At 38.0% G+C, this 22,842-nt stretch overlaps 2 protein-coding genes across 18 annotated transcripts in view; both read left to right on the top strand.

Annotated features, from left to right (window-relative positions):
* The window catches only part of sorbs2a (sorbin and SH3 domain containing 2a), a 72,489-nt gene extending 68,613 nt beyond the window's left edge, over nucleotides 1-3,876 (top strand). For all 17 annotated transcript variants that reach the window (XM_055010244.1, XM_035957944.2, XM_055010243.1 and 14 more), the window contains one exon: nucleotides 2,255-3,876. In XM_055010244.1, coding sequence (XP_054866219.1) covers nucleotides 2,255-2,316 — 62 coding nt within the window. In that variant the 3' untranslated portion in view covers nucleotides 2,317-3,876. The remainder of the gene's footprint in view (nucleotides 1-2,254) is intronic.
* Nucleotides 3,877-6,710: 2,834 nt separating this feature from the next.
* On the top strand, nucleotides 6,711-21,309 carry pdlim3b (PDZ and LIM domain 3b). The gene is made up of 7 exons (XM_023291803.3): nucleotides 6,711-7,089; nucleotides 13,503-13,654; nucleotides 14,203-14,287; nucleotides 14,382-14,569; nucleotides 16,600-16,727; nucleotides 19,073-19,184; nucleotides 20,998-21,309. Exons 1-7 carry the CDS (start codon nucleotides 6,997-6,999, stop codon nucleotides 21,185-21,187), a joined length of 948 nt encoding a protein of 315 aa, XP_023147571.1. The 5' UTR covers nucleotides 6,711-6,996; the 3' UTR covers nucleotides 21,188-21,309.
* Nucleotides 21,310-22,842: the final 1,533 nt, after the last annotated feature.

Here is a 22,842-nt window from a genome sequence, read left to right on the forward strand (position 1 = left end):
AGCTTAAACTAACTAGTAAAAAAAAAATCTTCACCTTGGCCATGAACATTAGCAAAATATTCCCTAAATTTAAATGAATCTGTAATAAGTAGTAATAGTGTAATGTTACTACTTTTACCTAAGTTTAAAATCTGAATACTCTGTCTGCCACTGCATACAGTCAGGTCAGTTTATTTACTCCGCCAAGGAACGCAGCAGAGTTATGTGACAATCGGCGTACATTTGTCTGTCTGTCTGTCTGTCTGTCTGTCTGTCTGTCTGTCTGTCTGTCTGTCTGTCTGTCTGTCTGTCTGTCTGTTAGCAACATTACTCAAAAACGGACTAACGATTTAGGTGAAATTTTCAGGGAAGGTCAGAAATGACACAAGCTTATATTCTGGATCCACAGATTTGTTAGAGATTTCTATATCATTGTATGATAGTGGCACGGCATCACTGTAACTATGACAACATGTGAACACTAGGTCAGCTGCCTGCTGACGATCACATGATTGCAGTCCTACTACAAATCCACCAACTTATCGAGACTTGTCCGTCAGGAATCATACGACTGAGCAGCCTTGGCGGAGTACTGCGCTCTGAGTGCTTTTCTTGTCATTATTGCCTCAAGTGGCTTTACAAATAACACACAAGCTCCCAAAAACCTCTTTAAAAGGGGAAAGGTGGGATAAATTGAGACTGTTTTGTATACATACTAAATTTTTACTTCCAAGTAGGTCTGAAAATACACTTTTTCTAATGACTCAATTAGAAAAAGAAATGTGGTGTTCAAAAACAGATCAAGTGTTGCAGTTTGGTTGGTGCTACTGGGATGTCAACAGGCTGCCACCAGTAGATGTCAGTGTGGACCCACTGCACATTTATACCCAGACTGTCTGTAAAGAAATCACTAATATTACTCACAGCTGAGGGCAGCAAGCAGTTTCTGGATGTTCTTCACAGCAATATAAAATCTTGCACCTCTTTAGGAAACAGCACAACCATGACTAGAGGTATAGAAAACTTAAAAGTATTTTTTGTATAGTATGACAAAGTTGAACATGTTTGATTATTTATTTCACTAAAACTGAAAAATATTCTTACCAGCTACCAATATTCTCTAAATTCTAAATCTATTTTACTACTTGCATTCTTCATTTTAAATGAGACATGTAGAATATAGTGATTTTGATGAAATATCACAAAGTTTCAAGTTTAAATTTGGTTAACAGTCCAGTTATCAATAAAGGACTCTAAAACTGAGTGATTGAGGAACTGAGAAAACACTATTCTATATAACACATGCAATGAGGAAACACCAGGTGAGATAACATACAATAAAATAAGCTCGACAGAGATAGAAATATGAGTCAAAAATTTGGAAAAATAGAATAAGGAATGATAAAAACAATGTAATAAACTGTACATTAAATAGACTAAATTTCTATTAATAAATAGATGAGTATAAATAAAATTAAATATAAGAAGACTAATAAATAAATTAAATCCATTAAATCAATCAAAAAATATCAGTACTCTTCTGGCCTCAGGTCTTCTGCTGTTCCAGAGATGTTCTTGTTTTGGCTTTAGGTTTAATTTAAAAAGCTACTTTCAGAAGCCTTGAGGGTTCTAGCGGGTTCATAAGATAAATCTGATAAATATGAAGGACAGAGGCCATTAAGAGTTTCATAAACTAATGAAAGGTTCTAAAATTAATTCTGAAATAGACTTTAAAATCAGTGTTTGTTAGTTAGTTCAAGTTCTCATCAACCATGACACCCAAAAACTTACTTTCCCTCATTCTAGTACTTTCAATACCATCTGTATTGTTGGAACAGTCAATGTCTTTCCTCTGTTACTCAGTATCATAAAGTTAGTTTTCCCAGATTTAGTGACAATTTATTGACATCAAACCATGTTTTTATTTTTCTAAATGCCTTTTTGACCACATCCAACACCTGTGTTAAATTTTCTGCGGAATAAAATAAAGTGGTATTATCTGCAAAGAGAATACATTTGAGCAGTTTCGATACAGAAATAAAGTCATTGATATATAAGTGGAATGTGAGTTCTCCTGCTGGTCTTAGTGAGAACTCCTGCTGTTGAGTTTTGGAAGAAGTTGAAGATGAATGATTGTCTTTTTAGGGAGACCAGATAGGACATCAATACAGTAGTCAATCATAAAAGCATGTATCAGTGTCTCTGCATTGGTTTTAGAGAGGACTGGTCCTGGTTATAGCTCTGATGATGTCCTTTTGCTGCTCTGTTTGTGAAGGGACCTCTCGAAGGAGCAAGCTGTTTGGAACCTTCCCAGGAAACTACGTGAAGCAGCTATAATGTTGATTCCAGACTTCCCCCACCTGAACCCGTCCATCCCTTTTCTGCGACACATTCATCCCTCAGCACAGCAGCCACAGGACATCAACAGAGACCTGCCGCACGTTTATGTGTTTTCCGTGTACGGCTCGTCAGCTTAACACAGACAGAATACTTTTAGCTCTAACTAGCCATCTTTAACAGAAGACTTCTACAAACTAATATTGTTTTTTAATCTTGTCTTTGTACCCTTATTTTTCTATCATGGAGAACCCAAAACGTCCAGTCAGTGACCTTTAACTTTTGACAGCGATGGAAGGATGCTGAAGGACCGCAGTGATGCTTTCTCCCATTTCAGCAGTTTGAGGGCAGTAAGATCACCAAGATCACGGTTTATTTTTTTTCATTTTTCTGCAGTGTCTCCAATTTTAGAACACTTGTTACAGTTTATTTCAGTACATCCCCAAAGAGTGTTGTAAAAACAGTGTTTCGTCAGCAGGTCTGTTCTGTCGACTGTGTTTTGGGAGACGAGCAGCCGACACGTTGCGTCGTCATCGTCAGGTAAACGGACATTAATTCACCACAGTTACAAGTGGAAAAGACTGTGCATGTATCAGTGAAAGCAACAAATTTGGGGACGTTATCGATCACAATCTGCAATCATTTCAAACATTGCACCTCTGTACAAGGTGAACAACGTCACTGACACTGCTGTACTGGTTTTCTAAACATGTAGTCGAAGGTTAGAAACAATATTTTTGATGTTGAGTCATTTTCACATTAGGATTGATGCACTTTAACAAAACCCGCATTTGTGTTATTTCAAATTCACTTCACACTAGAGGTTACACTCCCTGTGGGGCTTCAGGAGATGTAGTCATGTGTGGGAAGTGTGTGCAGACAGGTTACTGACCTTTTAGGTATTATATTTATTAGAGGATGAATCCGACTGTGTAAAGAGGATTTTAGAAAGGATGGAACACCACATTGCTTTTTTTTTATTTCAACAGCACCTAACCTACATTTCAAGGATTGTTATTTTATTATCAAGTGTTTTTGTCCAGATAAGTTCTGAGTGTGACAGATAACATAATAACTGACGGGCTGTCCTGTTGTTTTATGTTGAATCTATTTAAGTCAGATACAGGGAGAGGTGCCGTTTTATGAGAAAACTTCAGTCGTCTAACTGCAGTTTTTCCACTGAACGGGAGGAATCTTTTAAGTGGATAGTGTATCACTGTTCATGTGTGTGTGCTGTTTGGAATCATCACCGGTTTCCACTTTAGCTCGTCATGCTCAGTAAATACAATCTGTGTTTTTTTGTTGTTGTTGTTTTTCAGTTTGAGTCTGATAGATGATGGACACTGACAACACGACTATTGTTAAAGCACCTTAAGATATTTTATCATTCGTTGTCCTTCACGTCACTCCCTGTCATTCACTATTTCAGCTGGTGTGAGAACACGTGTGAATGTGTGTGTGAGTGTGTGTGTCGTGTTTTTGTAAGCCTTTTGTATGAGAGCTGTAAAATGGCCAACATCCACTTGCTTTATAAAGTCAGCTTTTTCTCACCCACCATCACATTTGGTTTCCTCTCTTTTCTTCATGTTTCCTTCCATCGGTGGTGCTAATTCCCACTTTTCTAAGAGCTGTCGTCGTAGCCGGGCTTGTAGGACTTTTACTTTTGTCCGCTCCAGTTATTTGTAAGAGTCGGTGAGGTATTTAAACTGAAGTTTCTGTAGGTAGATCGAACAGAGTTGGTGATCGCTGCCTTACATCCAACTCAATAAGTTTAATAGCCATGTATATGTAAACCTCTTCTGTGATGCAAAAAATAATAATTTATGCATATGTAGTGTAGAAAACCCCAAGAAAGTGTGTGAACGTGTGCAGAGAACATAATCACAATCTTCAACAAACACAAGGCCTATTTGTCTGAGACGTAGATTTGGACATAGACAAGAATTAGACTCATGATATGTTTATACCTGTAATGAAAATGTAAATCTTATGTTATTCATGTTAATATCCAACTCAGTGCACACTCTTGGACCTTAGTATTTCTACAATATCTTAGCATTTGTTGGATGATTTTATGAGGCTGTGTTGCTAATAAAATCCAGCTGGTAGATCAAATATTTCTAATTATTTGTTTTCCTTTCAGCTTGACAGACGAGACAAGTTTGCTGGTGACTGAGAAGGAAAACTCATTTAACAGGTTTAAAGGTAGTGTGTAGAGTTTTGATCTTGAGGTGTAAAATATACATGTATTTCTATTTTTTTAAATTTCACATTTTAACAGTTGGTGGCAGTAATGTGCAGTAAAATGCAATAAGGTCAGTCTGAAAAATCAATCAGCATCTCCTGCATGACTTGTCAGAATCAGCAGATTTTTGTACAATAGCTTGAATATATTTATTGAAATCATGCAAAGTTTTACCTTCACACTCCGAATACTTTCAGAGTTACAGGCCCTTGAAGGACAGAGGTGGGTTGAAATTTATGCTTTTTAATTTGCATGTGTACAGGAGACCGACACATAAAATTTTCAGGGAAGAAATACATATTTGAGCTCTATTAAAAACTAAAGCCAAGTCAATTTTACATCCACTCCAGATGCCACAATCTAAAGCCAAATCCTTCTTATTTCTTTTTTTCAGTGCAATATTTTCTACAACTTTGAGTATCAGTGTCATACAAATTGTTTGAACCTAAAACCGGCACCAAAGTGTCACAGAAAAAAATCATTGTTACCCTGGATGTATTTGTGTTTCCTGATAATTCACTGGAGGAAACTTTAAAAAGTGCATTTTGGGTAAACCTTCAAGTGTGTTTTTATGATATAAAACATAATAATTTATTATTAAAACAGTCACAATAGAAACAGTGACATTTTAGTAGAAATACAACTGTGAATGTCTCCATAGCTTAAAAAAAACCAAACTGCACTAAAGGAATTATTGTCTCATGTGTTTCATGATACAAAGTCTGGTTAATTACATCTTCAATTGTTAACTTTATTATTTAAAAACAAAACAATTCTTCAGTTTTTTATATATTTTTACCAGACCACATATTAATTCCTCATCCCTTGATACTGTGAAAAAAATACATCCAGGGTACCAATGCTTTTTTATGGCTCTTTGGTGCAGTTTTGCGATTCAAACTGTGATAATTTACAGGACTGATGCTCAAAGTTGTGGAAAATATCGCACTGTGTTCAGTAAAACAAGGTTTTGGCTTTAGATTGTGACACCTGGAGTAGACGAAAAATTGATTTGGTTTTAGTTTTTAATAGAGCTAAAATATGTTTTTCATTCCTGAAATGTCATGAGTATCTCTTGTGAAGTTATAAGACTCAAAAATGCTGGAAAAAAAATTAAAACACACAGAATTTCAACCCACCCCTGTGGGACTGTAACTGAAAATATTCAGCATATGAATGTCAAATTTTGTATCACTTCATTGACAAAGGTACAACATCTATGTAGTTTAAAACTCACAGAGAATTCTCTAGCTCTTGTAAAAATAATTCTAAATTTTGCATTTTATATTTGTCTCTTTTGCACAGTTGGTGAGTTAAACATAAACATGATGGAAAATATTACAATTCTATGGTGATGCACTTTACACTGTATGTGTGCTTCACATCCTCCCCTGCTTTTGTTGCAGGTGTGAGTTACAGAGACAAGAGAATAAAAACATGAGTATGTCTAGTTAATGAAAGCAGACCATTCATACTCTGCAGTCTGATATCACTCGAGAGAGGAAAGCTGGACTATGAGTGCTTCCTTTATTTGTTGGTGAATTAATATCTCATGGTAACCAATAAGAGACACCATGCACATTGAATACACTACATTGGAAAAGGATTTCCCAGGCTCCGTACGAGTGGTGACAGAAATGATGAAAGCATGCCTTGCTCAGAGCGGAGGCCTATCACTGCCCACAGTTTGGCTTCAGATTGTGACAATTGGAGTGGATGTAAAAATTGATTTGAGCTAAAATATGTTTTCCATCCCTGAGAATTTTATGAATCTATTTCCTGCACTTAAGTTCCGAAAGTTCAGAAATGCAGTTCAAATTAAAAAGCAGAGAAGGAAAGAGCAGGCTCAAGTATTTTTAGACATGAAAAAATGACTGATTTTAACAACCAAATATTGAGTGCAAGTGGATTATTGTGAAGCTCAGGACTGCGAGTTCTGGGTTGTGTCCAGATCAATAGCGGCTGGAATGTGGCTGTGAGACGTTCAGGGCCTCAGAGAGGAGCTTCTCCTGCAGACCAAATAAGGACAGGAGCAGCAGGACCCGTCAACCAGAGCAGGAGGAGGCCCGGGGATGAGAAGCGTTCAGGGAGGGGGGTGGCTTTCTGACAGAGGCTGCTTTACATCTTCACTACAAGTAGGTGAGCAGAGACTGAAACTGGCAAACGATGCTTGATCTGCAACACTGGATTCCATTTGAAGTGCTGAAAGAAAGTTAGGTGAGCAAGTGCTGGAGGTTCACACTGAGTCAGTTCCCAAAATCTGACCAATTACCTCACCGGTGGGTGTGGTCTCTCCGCTCTCCTCCTCCCACCGACCCCCTCACACGGTTCAAAATCTCCATCCCTTTGATAGCCCTCTGCTCTTTAAACTGTGATCCCGGCCGGCAGCGTGCACTTCACTGTGTGTGCTGCTGTCAGGACGGCATTACAGGGTCATGCCGCTGAATGTGGTGCTGGACGGGCCGGCCCCCTGGGGGTTTCGCCTGACAGGAGGGAAGGATTTCAACCAGCCGCTGACCATCTCCAGGGTGAGTGAGCCATTTGATGTCTCTTTTATAAGGGCAGAAGAAAAGTGGTGGTAGTCAGTTTATCCAAATTCATTGTTATTAATTTCATAGCTGTTATCCAACTTGTTTTCCTAGGACATTTTTCAAGTTGTTTGGGCAAACTGTTATTTTACAGTGATTTGGCAAAAAAATCTACTGTTAGGCAAATATCCAAAATGTAAATCTGAATGTGTGTTCGTCCTCTGGTGGTCCAGGTTTGCTTTAGTGTCAACATTGTGTTTCCAGGAGGCTTCTTTCTAGAAACATTCTGGAGCCTGCACCTGTGCCACAGTAAATGCAAGAGGCTTAGATACAAATAGCAGCTTACGTTGTGCCCTGACACACACACACACACACACGTCTGAAAGAAGAAAGAAGAATTTAGCAGCACGGAAAATATTCCTAAAAATGCACATTCATTCTGCAGAATGTGTGGACGATTTCCAACTAAAACCTGATGAGAGACATGAAATCTGGTGGAACAGAGGAAAAGGAAATGTAGAATCCTCCAGAGACATGCATAAACCTCCGTAGTTTAAGGGATGTTCACACTGGCAGCTGAGTCAACACAGAGGAGAATAAGTTTGTCATTGATTGGAGCAATGTGACGTGTCCATTATGACAGTGCAGCTGTTTGGGAGACGCTAAACCTCAACTTTGACTCGACTTACAGCATCACAGGCAGAGGTTGGAGGCGAGTGATGACGTGTAGGTACTTTTATAGAATTAGATAATGAATCCTCTGGACGGATGAGAGGTTAAAATGAAAAGGGCAGACTGTGTGGAAGTTATATTTACTGTCATTTGGAAGGAAAATTATGATTTCCTGCAACGAATAGGGTATTTCCTGTTGATGCACAGTGCAACCAAACAACCCTGGACGAGAATAAAAATGTTAATGGGTCATTCAGAACTGGAGGACATTTTACGTTGTACAAAATACCAAAACATGGAGTTGTTGTGTAAATCTACTTGTCCTAAGATCAAGTCTAAAAACAAACAACTAGGAGACAAGAATGTTTGAAAATATTTTTTAAAATACCAAACAAGTCTGGAGTTCCCCCGAAAATGCCATTTTTCTCTTGTGTCACCCGCCAATGACCAAACTGAATCTCAGATAAAAGTTAAAATGAATCCTAAACCTTTTTATTTTTTAAATATTTTTTCATTGACGTCAATAATAATTATTAGGCATGGAACATGTGTTCCACAACAACCCTGTTGCCATAACCATGTTAGCTGGTAGAAGAAGAAAAAAACAGTGAAATCACATGAAATGCTGGAATTGCCATCATCAAACAGTTTTCCAAAAGAATGGGTAGAGCAAAGCTGTATCCTCTCTTCTATTTTTCATGTTTTCATAACATTGTCAGCCTTGATTGAATGTCTCACTCTACCTCATGCAACCCTGTTATGCATATTATCTGGATAAGAGAAATTCTTTTTACTTTTTTCCATCAGTAGGTTTGTCCTCTTGGTCAGCAGTAACAGCTAGCTAAATATCTAGCTTCTACTCCTGAGAAAAAGCTAACATTAGCATGGATTAGCAACCCTGTTACTGCGATTAGAGTAGGGTTAGCAAGCAACAAATAAGACGTAATAAAAATGGCACCGTTGATGTGTAAGCTGAGATAGTCAAGCCTTTGATAGTTTATTACCTAGTATCTATGAATATGTAGCAGAAAATTGTAAAAGAGGGTTTATTTTTCAAAAACTTTTAACCCCAAATGTCCTCCAATTCTGGAATGACCCTAATTTCGAGAGACGATTCGCTGTGCAGATGTTGAGAAATATGCTTGTTAGATGAGAAAATAAATACGGTTAATATGAAGCAGCTATTATTTTCAGTGGGGTTTTTTTTCTATAGCAGAATAATAGAGGGGTAGTCAGACCATTCTACACAATATCCACACTAGAGAACAGTCTGATTATGTATTTAGCAGCCTAAATGAAAGCAACCAAAATGTCACATTACTGCTTCAACAAAAAACACAGTCACAAATACCAAATGCTTGAAAAACTGAAGAAATATACAAATACTGCACCTAAAACACAAAAGCATCATAAAAAATCTAACTTTATAACAGCTTTTTCCATGCATTTTTCTCTACGCTGTTGTAACATATGGTCACTCTGCAGTGTTTTATTTTTTATTTTACTTTTCGTAGCACTACAACAGTGCACATTCTGAGTAGGAACAGGGGTGTCTCCATCAGTGTTTTGACTCGTTTGTGGGCCGAATCCCCAGAGTCTCACCGGGTCAGATGAGAGGAGTTCAGTAATCCTGCATCTATATTTAGGGAAAGACCTCACAAAACTACTGACGAAAAGTTACACAGTTAGCAAACCGCTAACTCTGTCCAGTAACCTCACACCTGTTGTGTTAGCGGACACATATGAGAAGAGTGATGAGAGAAGATTGGGATGGAGGGTAGACAATATGTGAGCAGTAATACAAGAATCAAAACAAAAAGAAAGGACTGTTTAAAGCACTGTTATGTGACAAACTAAAGGGTTAGTTTCTTCAGTGAACCGACGAGCTTCACTCAGACACAAGTTGGATCCAGAGTCTCCCTTCCCTTCACTGCCATTTTTGGTCAGGAACATCCTCCTCTATGAGCTGCCGGTGTTCCCAGCTGGTCGGTGAAAGTAAACAAGAATGATAATCATCTTTTTCTTCAGCGGGCTGCAGCCTTAAAGAGACACTCTGCAGAAATGCACACACCAACATCTGCATTCTCTTTATTAACGGTACCAAAATGAAAATGAAAACAGTTGCGCGTCACTGCAGAAGCTTTGTCAAGTTGAGACGCTTGTCATGTCATTATCTTCGCTTAAGCTTTAAGATTACACATTTATACTCGGAAATTTATGTTGCCAACTTGAAACATCAAATTTCATATCCATGAGCACAATGATGTTGCTTCTGCTGCATCAATTTTATTGTTTTATAACCTCGTCCAAGTCTTTCAGATTCATTTTCCCATTTTGTCAGCACACAGCAAGCTGAAACAATGTGTGCATATTAAAGGGGTTTGGAATCAGAGTGGTCTAACCCAGTTTCTGTAGTTTTTGAGAAAAACGGGTTCAAAGTTTTCAAGAATGGTCTAACATTCGAAGCACCCCTGTAACGCTATATTTGGGTTGTGGGTTATACCACTTTGCCACTGAAATCTAGACCATAAAATATTACAGAAATGATATAAAACTCAGTTAGGATTTTTTTGTGGGTTAGACCACTCCTCCTGTGTCCATCTGCGTCACAGTCCACCAGGTTTATTTACTATCTAGAGCTACTTCTGCTAACTCTAAAATGTCTCTGCCGTGAACAAATCTCAACAAATGTTCTGCTTCTGGCTGCAAGACTGAATGCAAGAGTCTTCATTGCACCCCCAACATCTGAGGAGCTGAAGATTTGCTTCTTTTCTTACTCTGCCAAGGAATGCAGCGGAGTCATGTGACGATCGGCGTACGTTTGTCCGTCTGTTAGTCTGTTTGTCTGTCAAAGGTCAAAGATTTTATTGTCATTTTCACTGTGCATTTTCATACACAAGACAACGAAATGTTTCTCGATCAGTGACTGCTGTGCAATAGAAACATCAATAAAATAGCATACATCATTTTAAAATATAAATATCATAATAAACTAATAGATAGCAATAAAATCAGATAAAAAACAATCCAGTTTCTCAAAGGGCATTAGGTCTGTCTGTCTGTTAGCAACATTCCTCAAAAATGGAGTAACAGATTTGGATGAAACTTTCAGGGAAGGTCAGAAGTGACACAAGGACCAGCTAACTGTGATGAGGCTTATAGTCTGGATTCACAGATTTGTTAAGGATTTCTGTATCATTGCGAGATAGCGGCATGGCGTCGCTGCAACGATGACAACAAGTGAACACTACGTCAGCTGCCTGCTGACGATCACATGATTTACGATCCTACTACCAATCGACTGCTAAAGATTTATCAGGACTTATCCATCGGAAATCATACAAGGAACAATTGATAAAATTGTGGGGGGTGTTTCCGAGGCCCATCAATTCTCACCGCCCGCTACATATGTATGTCACACAATTCGGTATCCGTAAAAATCCGCAGCAGCCTTGGCGGAGTACTGCGCTCTCTGTGTGCTTTTCTTGTTAGTGATGGCAGGGACCTTTCAACAACAGGGAAAGTCTTGAGTATTTGCACATTAGCAGCTACTATGGCTAATGTTAGCTGGGTGGAGCTGAAAAACTAACCGGAGTGTGGAGGAAGCATCTTGGAAGTGGCAGATTTATTTCCCTTTACAAAAGTCTATTGGTTCAGCTGAATTCCTCTTTTTATACCACCACAATTTATTCTTTCTTATGCTGAATATTAAAGACAGAAGACATGAAAAGAGAAACCAGGCAGACTGAAAGAAAACATGGAGAGGTGCTTGCAATTTAAACAAAGACGAGTGCTGGACATGACAGCTGAGCTATGTGGCTCCAATAAAAAGCTTCGGCTCAGACATCAGAGCAGTAAAACATACAGTCAGACAGAAGCTCTGTAAATTACTGCTCCCCCTTTCTGACAGCATGAGACATCCCCTCAGCGATTCCATCCACCGGTTATTTATAGGCAGATGAGCTAATTTTACTCTCGGCGTAACTTCCCAGTGTAGCTTCGTTTCCTGGGTCTAGTAACGCAATCTGACTGAGCTGAGGTCGTGAAGAGAAGACATCTGGATGCTGTCACTTAGAAGGAAGCGACGACTGTTTACTTGATCTCCACAACAAGAGACGTGCAGTTTCCACGCCTCCATACCAGCCAGGGGAATGTACTGTATTCCTCTAGTGGGGATCCTCCCTCTCCTGTTCCACAACATTCTGTAGAAATTATATTTAGGTCACAAATCGTTTTGGAATAGTTGGACGTCTTAGTCTATAGTTGTGTGTTTTGCCTTAGAATTTAGGCCAGGTGAAACTCAGAGAAAGAAAAGCTGTGATCCCAGCTGGGTAGAATATACAAGAGGCCGAAGCCCTGAGCTCTGTATTAGGAGATGAGGTGCCAGTGATGGAGAACAGACTTCTCACAGGACTGCATGGACTGTTGACTGGGATTTATGGAGGGGCAGAATGCAAAAGGCAGAGATCTCTGTTTACTGGACAGCCAAATTCACAGTCATTACTCTTTATTTAATTTGATTTATTCTAATGCATAATAACAAAATATTCTATGTTCTAATCAACAAAACAAGGGGGAAAACTGTTTTCTTTGGAAGGAAACTTGAATTGAGAATTGATTTTTCTTAAATTCCCTTCAGACACTCAGGCATTTGTTTAAAGGTGGGGAGAAGATTATCCAAGTTTCAGTTGATTTCAGGTGCAGTCAGTGTAACCAGTATGTTCCTGTCTTCCTCTAAGTTTAGCCCTTCATCTCCTGGCTATTTTCTGATATTTCCACCTGGAAAAACATCCACAGATCTAGTCATGAAGCCAAACTTAACAACCTCAGACTGTGTAGATAACAGACACTTGACAGGGTTTTGAAACACAGTAAAGTTTCTTTTTATACTTATCACCAACTTCACTGTATCGAAATTTATATTTGAAAGTAACAGCTATATTGATATAGATATATAAAGAAATATATATTTATATCTACATCTATACATATAGATATATAGATATTTAGGTATGCATGTAGATCCATAGATATATAAAGATATATAGATATTTAGATGTACAGATATTTCGAGATGTAGATATAGAGATATTTAGATATATAGAGATATAGATATTTACATGCATAGATATTTAGATGTATAGATATATAGATATTTAAGTATTGAGATAGATAAAGATATAAATATTTAGATATTTAGATATACAGATATTTTTTATACATACATGTAGATGTTTAACTTTTAGACATTCCATCTGATGTACTAATTCAGGTAGTTTCAACCTTCTTCTGTCCCTTTTCTGACTCAACTTCAGGCTTTACACCTCTAATTGTGACCGAAACTTTAAATAAATGGCAGGTATTGAGCGATTTTTCAGTTAATTGCAGAAATATTATTTTATCATTTAGTGAAGTGATATAACAGCAGGGAAAGGTAAACGAAGATAATTGTTGCTTAAGTGTGTCTTAATATGACAGTTAACCACCGTTAGCATCCAAAATATCTATCAACCTGGTGGTATAATATCTCAGAAACTACACTGGAGTTATTGTTAAAGAGATCCCTATATTTGGCATTTAATTACGATGGTAGTGACCACTTGGACGTTGCATGTTGACTTCTAGGAAGCGCAACTTGTTATTATACGTTTGTCCTTTGTTTTGTCATACATTTTTATCGTTACATATGACACTGTCCTTATCTGCTGTCCTGTATTTCCCTTATTTACGCCTCCATTAAGATCACTCCTGGCAGTAAGGCGGCTCTCGCCAACTTGTGTGCCGGAGACGTCATCTTGGCCATCGAGGGAGTTCCAGCCACAGACATGCTGCACTGTGAAGCCCAGAACAAGATAAAGGAATCCACTTATCAGCTCTGCCTCACTGTTGAAAGGTGCAGAAACACAAACAGCAAAACCCCTGAACATTATAATGAAACTCAATGCATTAGTCTTTGAATAATTACTGTGTTCGTGAAGCTTCTTTGTTCCATTTTTGCATCAGACCTAACTTAGTAAAGGTAAATTAAGTTTACTAAAGTTTTAGTAAAGTTTTTTGTGGTGAGATTACAATTTTTGTTGCTTTTACTCGTGTCCAGCCTCATTATAACAATTGGTCCAAAATCTCCAATCTTTAAAACCGAGCAATGTCGACTGATGAGAAGTTTTAACTGGTTTTACATTTACTGGTTGTGACTTAAGAGTAGTTTTAAAGGCCTGAATCTGCAGTATTATGCAGGAAAACACTAGAAAATATTAGCAGAAGAAGCTGTGAGGACATGTGCGACATATGGCATTCCAAGGAAAGGCCAACATGAGTTTAAACTGAAATCTAAACCTCAGTTTTGATGTTTTATGGATTGAAAATATAGACTCGTGTATATATACACATCTCACAGTCTTTGCTGTGACTTTCCGACCAGTATCTGTGTTTGATTCCCAGGAATGAATCCAGACTGTGGTCTCCACGTGTGGTGGAGGATGGTAGAGCTCATCCATATAAAATGAACCTGGAGGCAGAGCAGCAGGTTCGTGAAACTGTACGAGACACAGATTCACATGTATTATTAATGTAGCAGCCATTTAGCTCCTCGTCTTTTTCTCTCAATCTTCTCCCTACAGGAGTATAAACCGATTGGTGCTGCTCACAACCGGAAGGCTCAGCCATTCGTTGCAGCAGCCAACATCGATGACAAGCGGCAGGTGGTCAGTACTTCCTACAACACTCCCATCGGCCTCTACTCCTCAGGCAACATCCAGGACGCCATGGAGGGCCAGATGCGAGGCCTGGTACACCACAAGCCTGAGAGGTGATCGCGGCAGCCAATCATAGCATTTAGTTTCTTTAAAAGCTCTGCAACATAGTTAGGGGGATGGAAGTGTTAATCGTCAGTGTGTTTAGGGAGTAAACATCAGGTTTCTTAAAGTCTCAAACAGCCACATCACATACAGTGCTGTGAAAAAGTATTAATACAGACATCTTCTATTTTTGCATTTTCTCACACTTAATGATCCAGATCATCAAACTATATTATTGAATATCATACAGAGATAACCCACAAAACACAAAAGCAGTTTTTAAATTGTGATTTATTGAATATCACCCCTGTGAAAAAGTAATTGCCCTCCTGAACCTAACAACTGGTTGGTCTCTTGGCAGCAACAACTGCAGTTAAATGTTTGTTCCAGCTTGTGATCAATCTTTTACATCACTATGGAGGAATTCTGGTCCACTCTGCAGAATAGTTTAAATTCAGTCACATCAGATGGTTTCCCTGCATGAACTGTCCTTTTTAGGTCTTGTCACAGAATCCCAATTCGAAAGTCCAGACTTTAACTCGGCCACTCCAGAGCCTTCATTTCATTCTTTTTGAGCCACTCAGAGGTGGACTTGTTTGTGTGCTTTGGGTCATTGTCTTGCTGCATAAACCATTAGTGTTGAGCTTTAGGTCATGAACTGATGGTGGATTTTCTCCAGGAGGATTTTCTGATAGAGAGCAGAATTCATGGCTCCATCAGTAATGACAAGTCATCCAGGTCCTCCAACCATCACACTACCACCATCATGTTTCACTGCTGGTATCATGTTCTTCTTGTGGAAAGCAGTATTAGCTTTACTCCAGATGTAACGGACCCATGTCTTCCAGAAAGTTCCACTTTTGACTCATATCAGTCCACAGGATGTTATCCCAGAAGTCTTGGAACTCATCTAGATTTTTTATTTTTTTTATTTTTTTGGAAATACCAGATGAACCTTTACGTTTTATTTGGTCAGTAGTGGTTTGATCCTTGCAACTCTCCCATGGATCCATTTTCTCCCAGAGTCTTCCTTATTGTGGAATCATGTAGACGGACCTTAACTGAGGCCAGTGAGGTCTCCATACTTATAATTAAATTCAGTCACTGGGACAAACCTCACAGATTGTCTTTGTACTGACTGTAAAATCTTTTTTCATGCTAAATCAACAAGAAACTCTTTAAATTGTGAAACTACGAAAGGAAAGCAAGCCCACTGTATAGATTATGACCAAACAGTTGGTTGAGTGCAATATTTTACAGTTATTGAACATGTTTTCTCAGGTTCATTTAACTCAAAGCAGCTAGTTTTACAAGCTCACATCTAATGAATCAGATTTTCTACCTTGGATGAACATATATATGGTTCAAATCTCTCAAAAATCGGAGCTGAGTTTAGAATATTTCATTAAAGAATTCATTGTTTCTGCATTAAATTGTCTCTCCTGTGGCACCCCCTGAAGCCCAAACTCTACATTTTCCATACTGATCATCCCAAATGTCCATTTTTCCTCCATCTAAGTTGTGTTTTCTGGTTGCTAACAAAGCCCAACTAACTCTGCAGTTGTTCTATTCACTGTAGTCCACCTGCTCTTTGCTTGACTCACCTCCTAAATCGTTCAGTCAGTCAGTCAGATCTACAACGTCACAGCCTGCAGCCTTCACATGAGCTCATATGGATTTCATCAGGATACCTGATATATGGTGCGTCAGTCTGAGAATATGTTTCCCCTGCAGACAGGGAAGAATATCTCCTCAGCTTGCAGAAGTCCTGGATTCATTTACATCAGCACTGTGATGCATTCACAACCGTTTACAACCACTGTTACTACACTGAAAAGGTCACACTGTATAATTAGCATCAGCTAAAATTGGCCATTAATCAACCTGATATTCTCTATAACTGCTTTCTTCTCATCCCACATTTATTACACCAGCTCTAGACAGTCTTCAGCCAGCCAAAAGACCAGAGTAGTGCAGTATCGAAGGTAGACGAAGGTATGTTTGTCTTTTTGTTTCTAAGTCTTTGTGTCTGAATGCTCAGCCCCAGATCTCTGACCAACATTGAAGATTCAGACGTTTACCGGATGTTACAGAGAGACCAGGAGGAGCCTCAGGAGCCTCGGCAGTCCGGTTCCTTTAGAGCCCTGCAGGAGTTCATTGACAGCGACGGTGAGCTTGGCTTCTTTCCCACACGATGCAATTCCACTTGTGTATATTATGGAAAAATGCATTTGTGTGACACTTCGTAAAATGTTGTCCTGTGCATGAGGAGTATCATAGTTGTAGTTCAGTTATAATACATTTAATTCTGAAGTGATTAGGTCTGGATATCAGGGTTGCAATGTATTTTTTTTTCTCGAATAAGGTGCATAACTTATATTTTCCCTTCTATACACACCAGGGATTGAACCTCCAACCCTTTAACTGAGTCTACATTTTGCTTGTTTAATGGTTTAACTGTGACATAAACAAACATATCAGGAGATTATACAGGAGAGAAGATGACAACTAAGTATTTAAATAATTTTGACACTGGGTTTCATATCAAACAATGCAAAAGCCATAGGTGTCGGGAGAAAATGCACTTTTGAGTCACTGACAAAATACTTTTTTGAGATTACGTCTAGAAGTTGGTTTTGCTTTCCAAAATTACAGGGGGTCTTTGACTTATGACGGAGTTCCGTTCCTATGGCCTGACGTAAGTCGATTTTCATCTTAAGGTAGAATGCCGGCAAAAATGTAAACAAAGCCCTTACGTGCATCACAATATCGATCAGTTCTTTGGAAAAGTCATGAATACCAATTACTTTCATACACGTGTGAGTTATTTTAAAAATTACAAGTTAGCGAATGTAGCACAATCCAAGGTGGTGTACAACCGGCGAATGTAAACAAAGCCATCTTATCACACAGCGTGACGACGTATTCATCCGCTCCGCTCACCAACTAGTTCCACATAACCAGTTCCGACGAAATTCCGTACGTTGTAAACTGAAGACCCCCTGTATTTAGAGTTTGTAACAAGGTCTCTTTGTCTAATCTATAATCTCTATTTCGTCGGTGTTTTAATTATTTATGAACCAAATGTGTTGTATTTTAGCTGAGATGGACATGATTGCTTAAAATCCTCCCACAACACAGATATGTGCGATGTGTGTTTGAATGTAATGAAAGCATGAGCAGAAATCTTGCTTAAATACATCTGAGCTTATAAAGTCCAGAGGTTGTAAATTAATTAGCATGCTAATCAGCTGTTAGCATGTCAATAGATTTGGGTTTTTTCATACGCTGGACGACATATGAACTAAATACGTGGTCGCTGTCCTGGCCGAGCATTTCCATTTTAAAACCACAGTGTACTGATGACAGGCTCAAAAACACAGATTCAGACTTTCAGGGTTTCATATGTCACAAACCTAAAGAACCAATCTGGTCAACTTGTAGGGTGGAGCTTCCTGTATTAATACTCCGCCAAGGAATGTGGTGGAGTTATGTGACAATCTGTGTTGGTTTGTCTGTTTGTCTGTCCACCTATTAGCAACATTACTCAAGGACAGACAAACGGATTTGGATGAAATTTTCAAGGAAGGTCAGAAATGACACAAGGACAAAGTGATTAGATTTTGACAGTGATGCGGCTTAAAGTCTGGATCCTTGGATTTGATTTCTGTATCATTGCATGATAGCAGCATGCCATCACTGTAACTATGACTACAAGTGAATGCTACTTCAGCTGCCTGCTGACAATAACATGATTGTGATCCCACTACAAATATCTACTGTGAACAATGAATTTTTTAAAGATTTCATCCGTCAGAAATCATACGACTGAGCAGTCTTGGTAGAGTACTGCGCCCTCTGAGTGCTTTTCTTGTTATTTCGCTTTGGGTATCGTTTCAGGTATAGTAAAGCGCTATATAAATACAGACCATTTACCATAGAAACTTGTTCAGCTCATCACAGCTTATATATGCAATATTACAGCCTGTCATTGTGTGGTGTAAAGTAGATTTACAGACTCGAAGGTAAGCTAGTGTGCTCAAACAAAAGGTACAAAAGAGGAGAGAAGATTTATGCTTATATGTGTGTTGATCAGCAGGAATATTAATAAATAAGTTGATCTACAGGAGAATGAATATCTGAAAAAAATAGAGTGCTCGAGAGCCGTACTGCATTAAATGTCATTAAATGTGTTTTTGCTTTACATAAATGAGGACATTTCTATCATAAAAATGCAGAAAAGGAAGAAAACCTTTGTCCTGTGATTGAAGCGATGAGACATCCTCTGATGTGTTTCCTTCATTTTTCAAGTACTGTAGCATTAAAGTTGTGTAATGTGAATACAAAAGCACTTCTCTGTGTTTAATCCATTAGTTGAACAGTGAAAATGTGTCCTGACAGAGATGGCGTTCTGTCATTTAGCTTTCCTGAAGTGTTTCTGCCTCAAGCGTTTTGTTTTTATTTACATACTCAGAACAAACAGGGTTGTTGACTTGTTTTTCTCACGTGAGCAGGCTCTCGTCCCATTGTGACTCGGACAGTAAAAGCACCGACAACCAAAGCGACAGCACCCACAGGAAACCTGCAGAAGTTGCCTGTCTGCGACAAGTGTGGGAATGGCATTGTGTGAGTAAAAATACAACTAATCACCTGTGACTCACAGTTAAACCATGCATGCATCACTACAGACAAAAAATAAGATTATATTACATTAATAATAAAAAAAAATAGACAAAGCATACAACATTCAAACATGACAATATAAGCTTCATATTTTTTCACAAAACTGCACAATACCATAGGTGTTAATTATAGTTTTCACTTGTTATTTTATTACATTTAAGTCTGAATATTAACAATGGAACACATAATTACTCGGAAACAGAGCCTCGGTGGAGTTATGTGACGATCGATGCTAGTTTGTCTGTTTGTCTGGCTGTCCGTCTGTCTGTTAACAACATTACTCAAAAACAAAATCATGGATTTGGATTAAATTTTCAGGGAAGGTCAAAAATGACACATTTGGCAGTGATGTGCCTTATAGTCTCGATCCACGGATTTGTTACAGATTTCCATATCATTGTGAGATGGCACAGCATCACTGTAACTATGACAACAAGTGAACACTACATCAGCTGCCTGCTGATGATCACATGATTGTCATCCTACTACAAATCGACCACTGCAGACTTATCGGAACTTATGCATCTGAAATGATACAAGGAACAATTGATTAAATTGTGTTTCCGAGTCCCATCAATTCCCGCTGCCAGCTACATATTTAGGTCACTCGATTCGGTATCCATACATAAAATACACATGCATAACACACGCCTGTGTTCAGTGCAAGGTCATTTTATTTGTGGGTTCTATGGTGCCATGATTTCTGCCATGAATATTTTCAAGATTTGAGCCGTCGGAAATCATACAACAACTGAGCAGCCTTGGCGGAGTACTATGCTCTTTGAGTGCTTTTCTTGTTCTGGAAAGTTTTTTAATCAGTTATGCAAATACATTATTTATCAAATAACTTTTCCTTGATGACCAGCTTTAAGTGTAAACTGAAACAAACAAAACAAATCATGTGAGCTTAAAAGTCACTTTTTTGAAATTGCCAAACATATTTTTTAACTTCTATCTCCCCTCTCTACAAGTAGCATCTAGCTGATGTAAGCATGTTGTATATAAATAGTCAGTTAAATTTTTGTGTATTATCAGTGGAAAAAAATCTGTATTTTGTAGACTTTTCCTGATTTTTATTTGTTTTTCTGGTGGCATCACTTCTTTTCTTTGTAGTAAAATGAAACAGTAAAATATAAATCTATATTTACAATATACAATCTAGAATTCTATCATCTGTTTTTATATATTAGGTAGGGAATTTTAACATTTTATATAATAATACTCAATTTAATCTTTGTGCATCAGTGATAAATCTGAGTGAAAATAGAGCAAATCATCTGTGAGTCATATTTAAACTCTCCGTGCATCAATACAGACAAAAGTTCAGAAAAATCTGCATTTTTGTAGACTTTTCTTCTGATTGTAGCATTTTTTTTTAAAATTATTTGTTTCAGGTGGCATCATTTTGGTCTTTTTTGTAGTAAAACTAAACAATGCAAGTGTAGTCTGTGAATATTCTATAATTCTATATATTTTGATTTCTACACGTACTCAGTCAAATCTTTTTGCCAGAGAGGGCCTGGTGTTATCCCAGTTTTTAAGTAAATTTAGTTAAATTACTGGTACAAAGTATAAAAAGTATTCCAGATTTTTCTCCATCCAGTGTCTTTGTGCATTTTTCAGAGCACAAACATCTAACCCATAAACTTGTGATGAACTAACATGGAATAAACAATACTTTTGGTCAAACTGTAGCACTCTTTACACTGATCATTTTCTTGTTTCTCTTGACACATCTGTGTTGTTGATGCTGCAGAGGGACGGTGGTGAAAGCTCGGGACAAATACCGTCACCCCGGCTGCTTTGTGTGCTCCGACTGTGACGTCAACCTGAAACAGAAGGGTTATTTCTTTGTGGAGGGCCAGCTGTACTGCGAGGCTCATGCTCGGGCCAGGATGAGACCACCGGAGGGCCACGACCTCATCACAACATTTCCCTCAGCGTAGATTCCACCCATAAAGAGACACAAAAGCACACATACATCTGCGTTTTATGTGTTCATCTGCACTTTGATGTTGTCTGTGTGCAACAATATTTCAGTAAGAAAATACACTTTCCTTTCTCTGAACTTACCAGCGTCTTTTTTTTGACATGTAAATCACATTTCACAAGTGATTATTCAATCAATTTATCAGTCAGTCAGATGTTATTTACATAGCACTTTTCATACAAACAAAAGTGCAACACAAAGTGCTTTACAAAAATTTTAAAAATGCAGTAAAACAGTGCAAACAACCCCAGCTATCAATAAAAAAATGGAAGCACTATCCTGTTTAACACGTGAAAAAAACTAAAATGAAATAAGCTAGGTTGGACTCATGCAGGGGAAACACATTATAATTATGATCGCGGATGAATGTAGGATCATAGAAGTGTCTGTAATTAGATAAAAAGACGTGAAAAAGCTTGATTGATACATGATTTATGGTGGAGAATCGACAGTGGCTAAGATGGCCGTCAGACGATCTTGCAGAAGACCCAAAAAATGTTGGATAACACAATAAAAATCAACCCAGAGGTCATCGTTGACTGATATAAGCAGAGAATGCTAAGAAAAACACCAAAGAAGCAGAATAGTCATGCAGAAGTACAGCACAGAAGAAATATTTTTTACTTTGTAAACACTCCAGTTTGGCGTTATTAACAGGAAACACTGCGTAAATATTTATTGCTATGCAGATGGCAACCTGATATATTTGTCTATAAAGTCCAATGAAACCAAAGGGAGAGAGCTGCCAATCTTCATTAAATTACACTTGTGCTACATTTTAAGCACTTTAAAATTAACCAATTTAAAGCCTTTTAAATTTATTGCTTTACAGACTCCGCAAAGCCTTGTGATTTTTAGCTGTGCTGGAAGCCTCGCTCTGCAGGTGGTATCAATCTGGTCTTTGTTTAGTTGATCCACAGCCTACAGCTTCAGTTTTATCAACAAGGACTGTGAGTTTTGTCTCCACATATGAGCAGGAGGAATGACTATTCATATTTAAAAAATCTATACACACACACATATATATATATATATATATATATATATATATATATATATATATATATATATAATATGTGATGCAGTAGTTCAGTCACTAAATAAAAACAAGATCTAGGTAAACGTATACAAGCATGTGCTGTTAACAAATCAGAAGCAGAATATATGCTTGCCGGGTTTAGATGTTAGCCAATATATGCTTAAATAAAAACATTAAGGCTTAATATAATAATTCAGCCATTTGACAGATTGGTTGCTAAGGGGGCAATTATTTTTTCGCATAGGGCAAGATGGGGCTGGACAGCCTTCAACGGATAAAATCATCATTTAAAAACTGCATTTTGTGTTTTCTTGGGTTATCCTTGTCTTATATTTAAATTCGTTTGATGATCTGAAACATGTTAAGAGTGGAAAATATGCACAAATAGAAATTGTCTGTAAGGGGGCAAATACTTTTTCTTGGACTGTAGTGGAACCACTTTACAACAGGATCATGAGAGTGTCTGTAATTATGAAAAAAGATGCAAAAAGCTTGATGGATGCATGATTTGTAGTGGCTAAGATGGGCGTGCAGGATATTTGCATGCAGGGTTGTTAGATGTGTATTTAAAT

The sequence above is a fragment of the Amphiprion ocellaris genome, chromosome 4 (assembly GCF_022539595.1).
Source record: "Amphiprion ocellaris isolate individual 3 ecotype Okinawa chromosome 4, ASM2253959v1, whole genome shotgun sequence".
Classification (NCBI taxonomy): Eukaryota; Metazoa; Chordata; class Actinopteri; family Pomacentridae; genus Amphiprion; species Amphiprion ocellaris.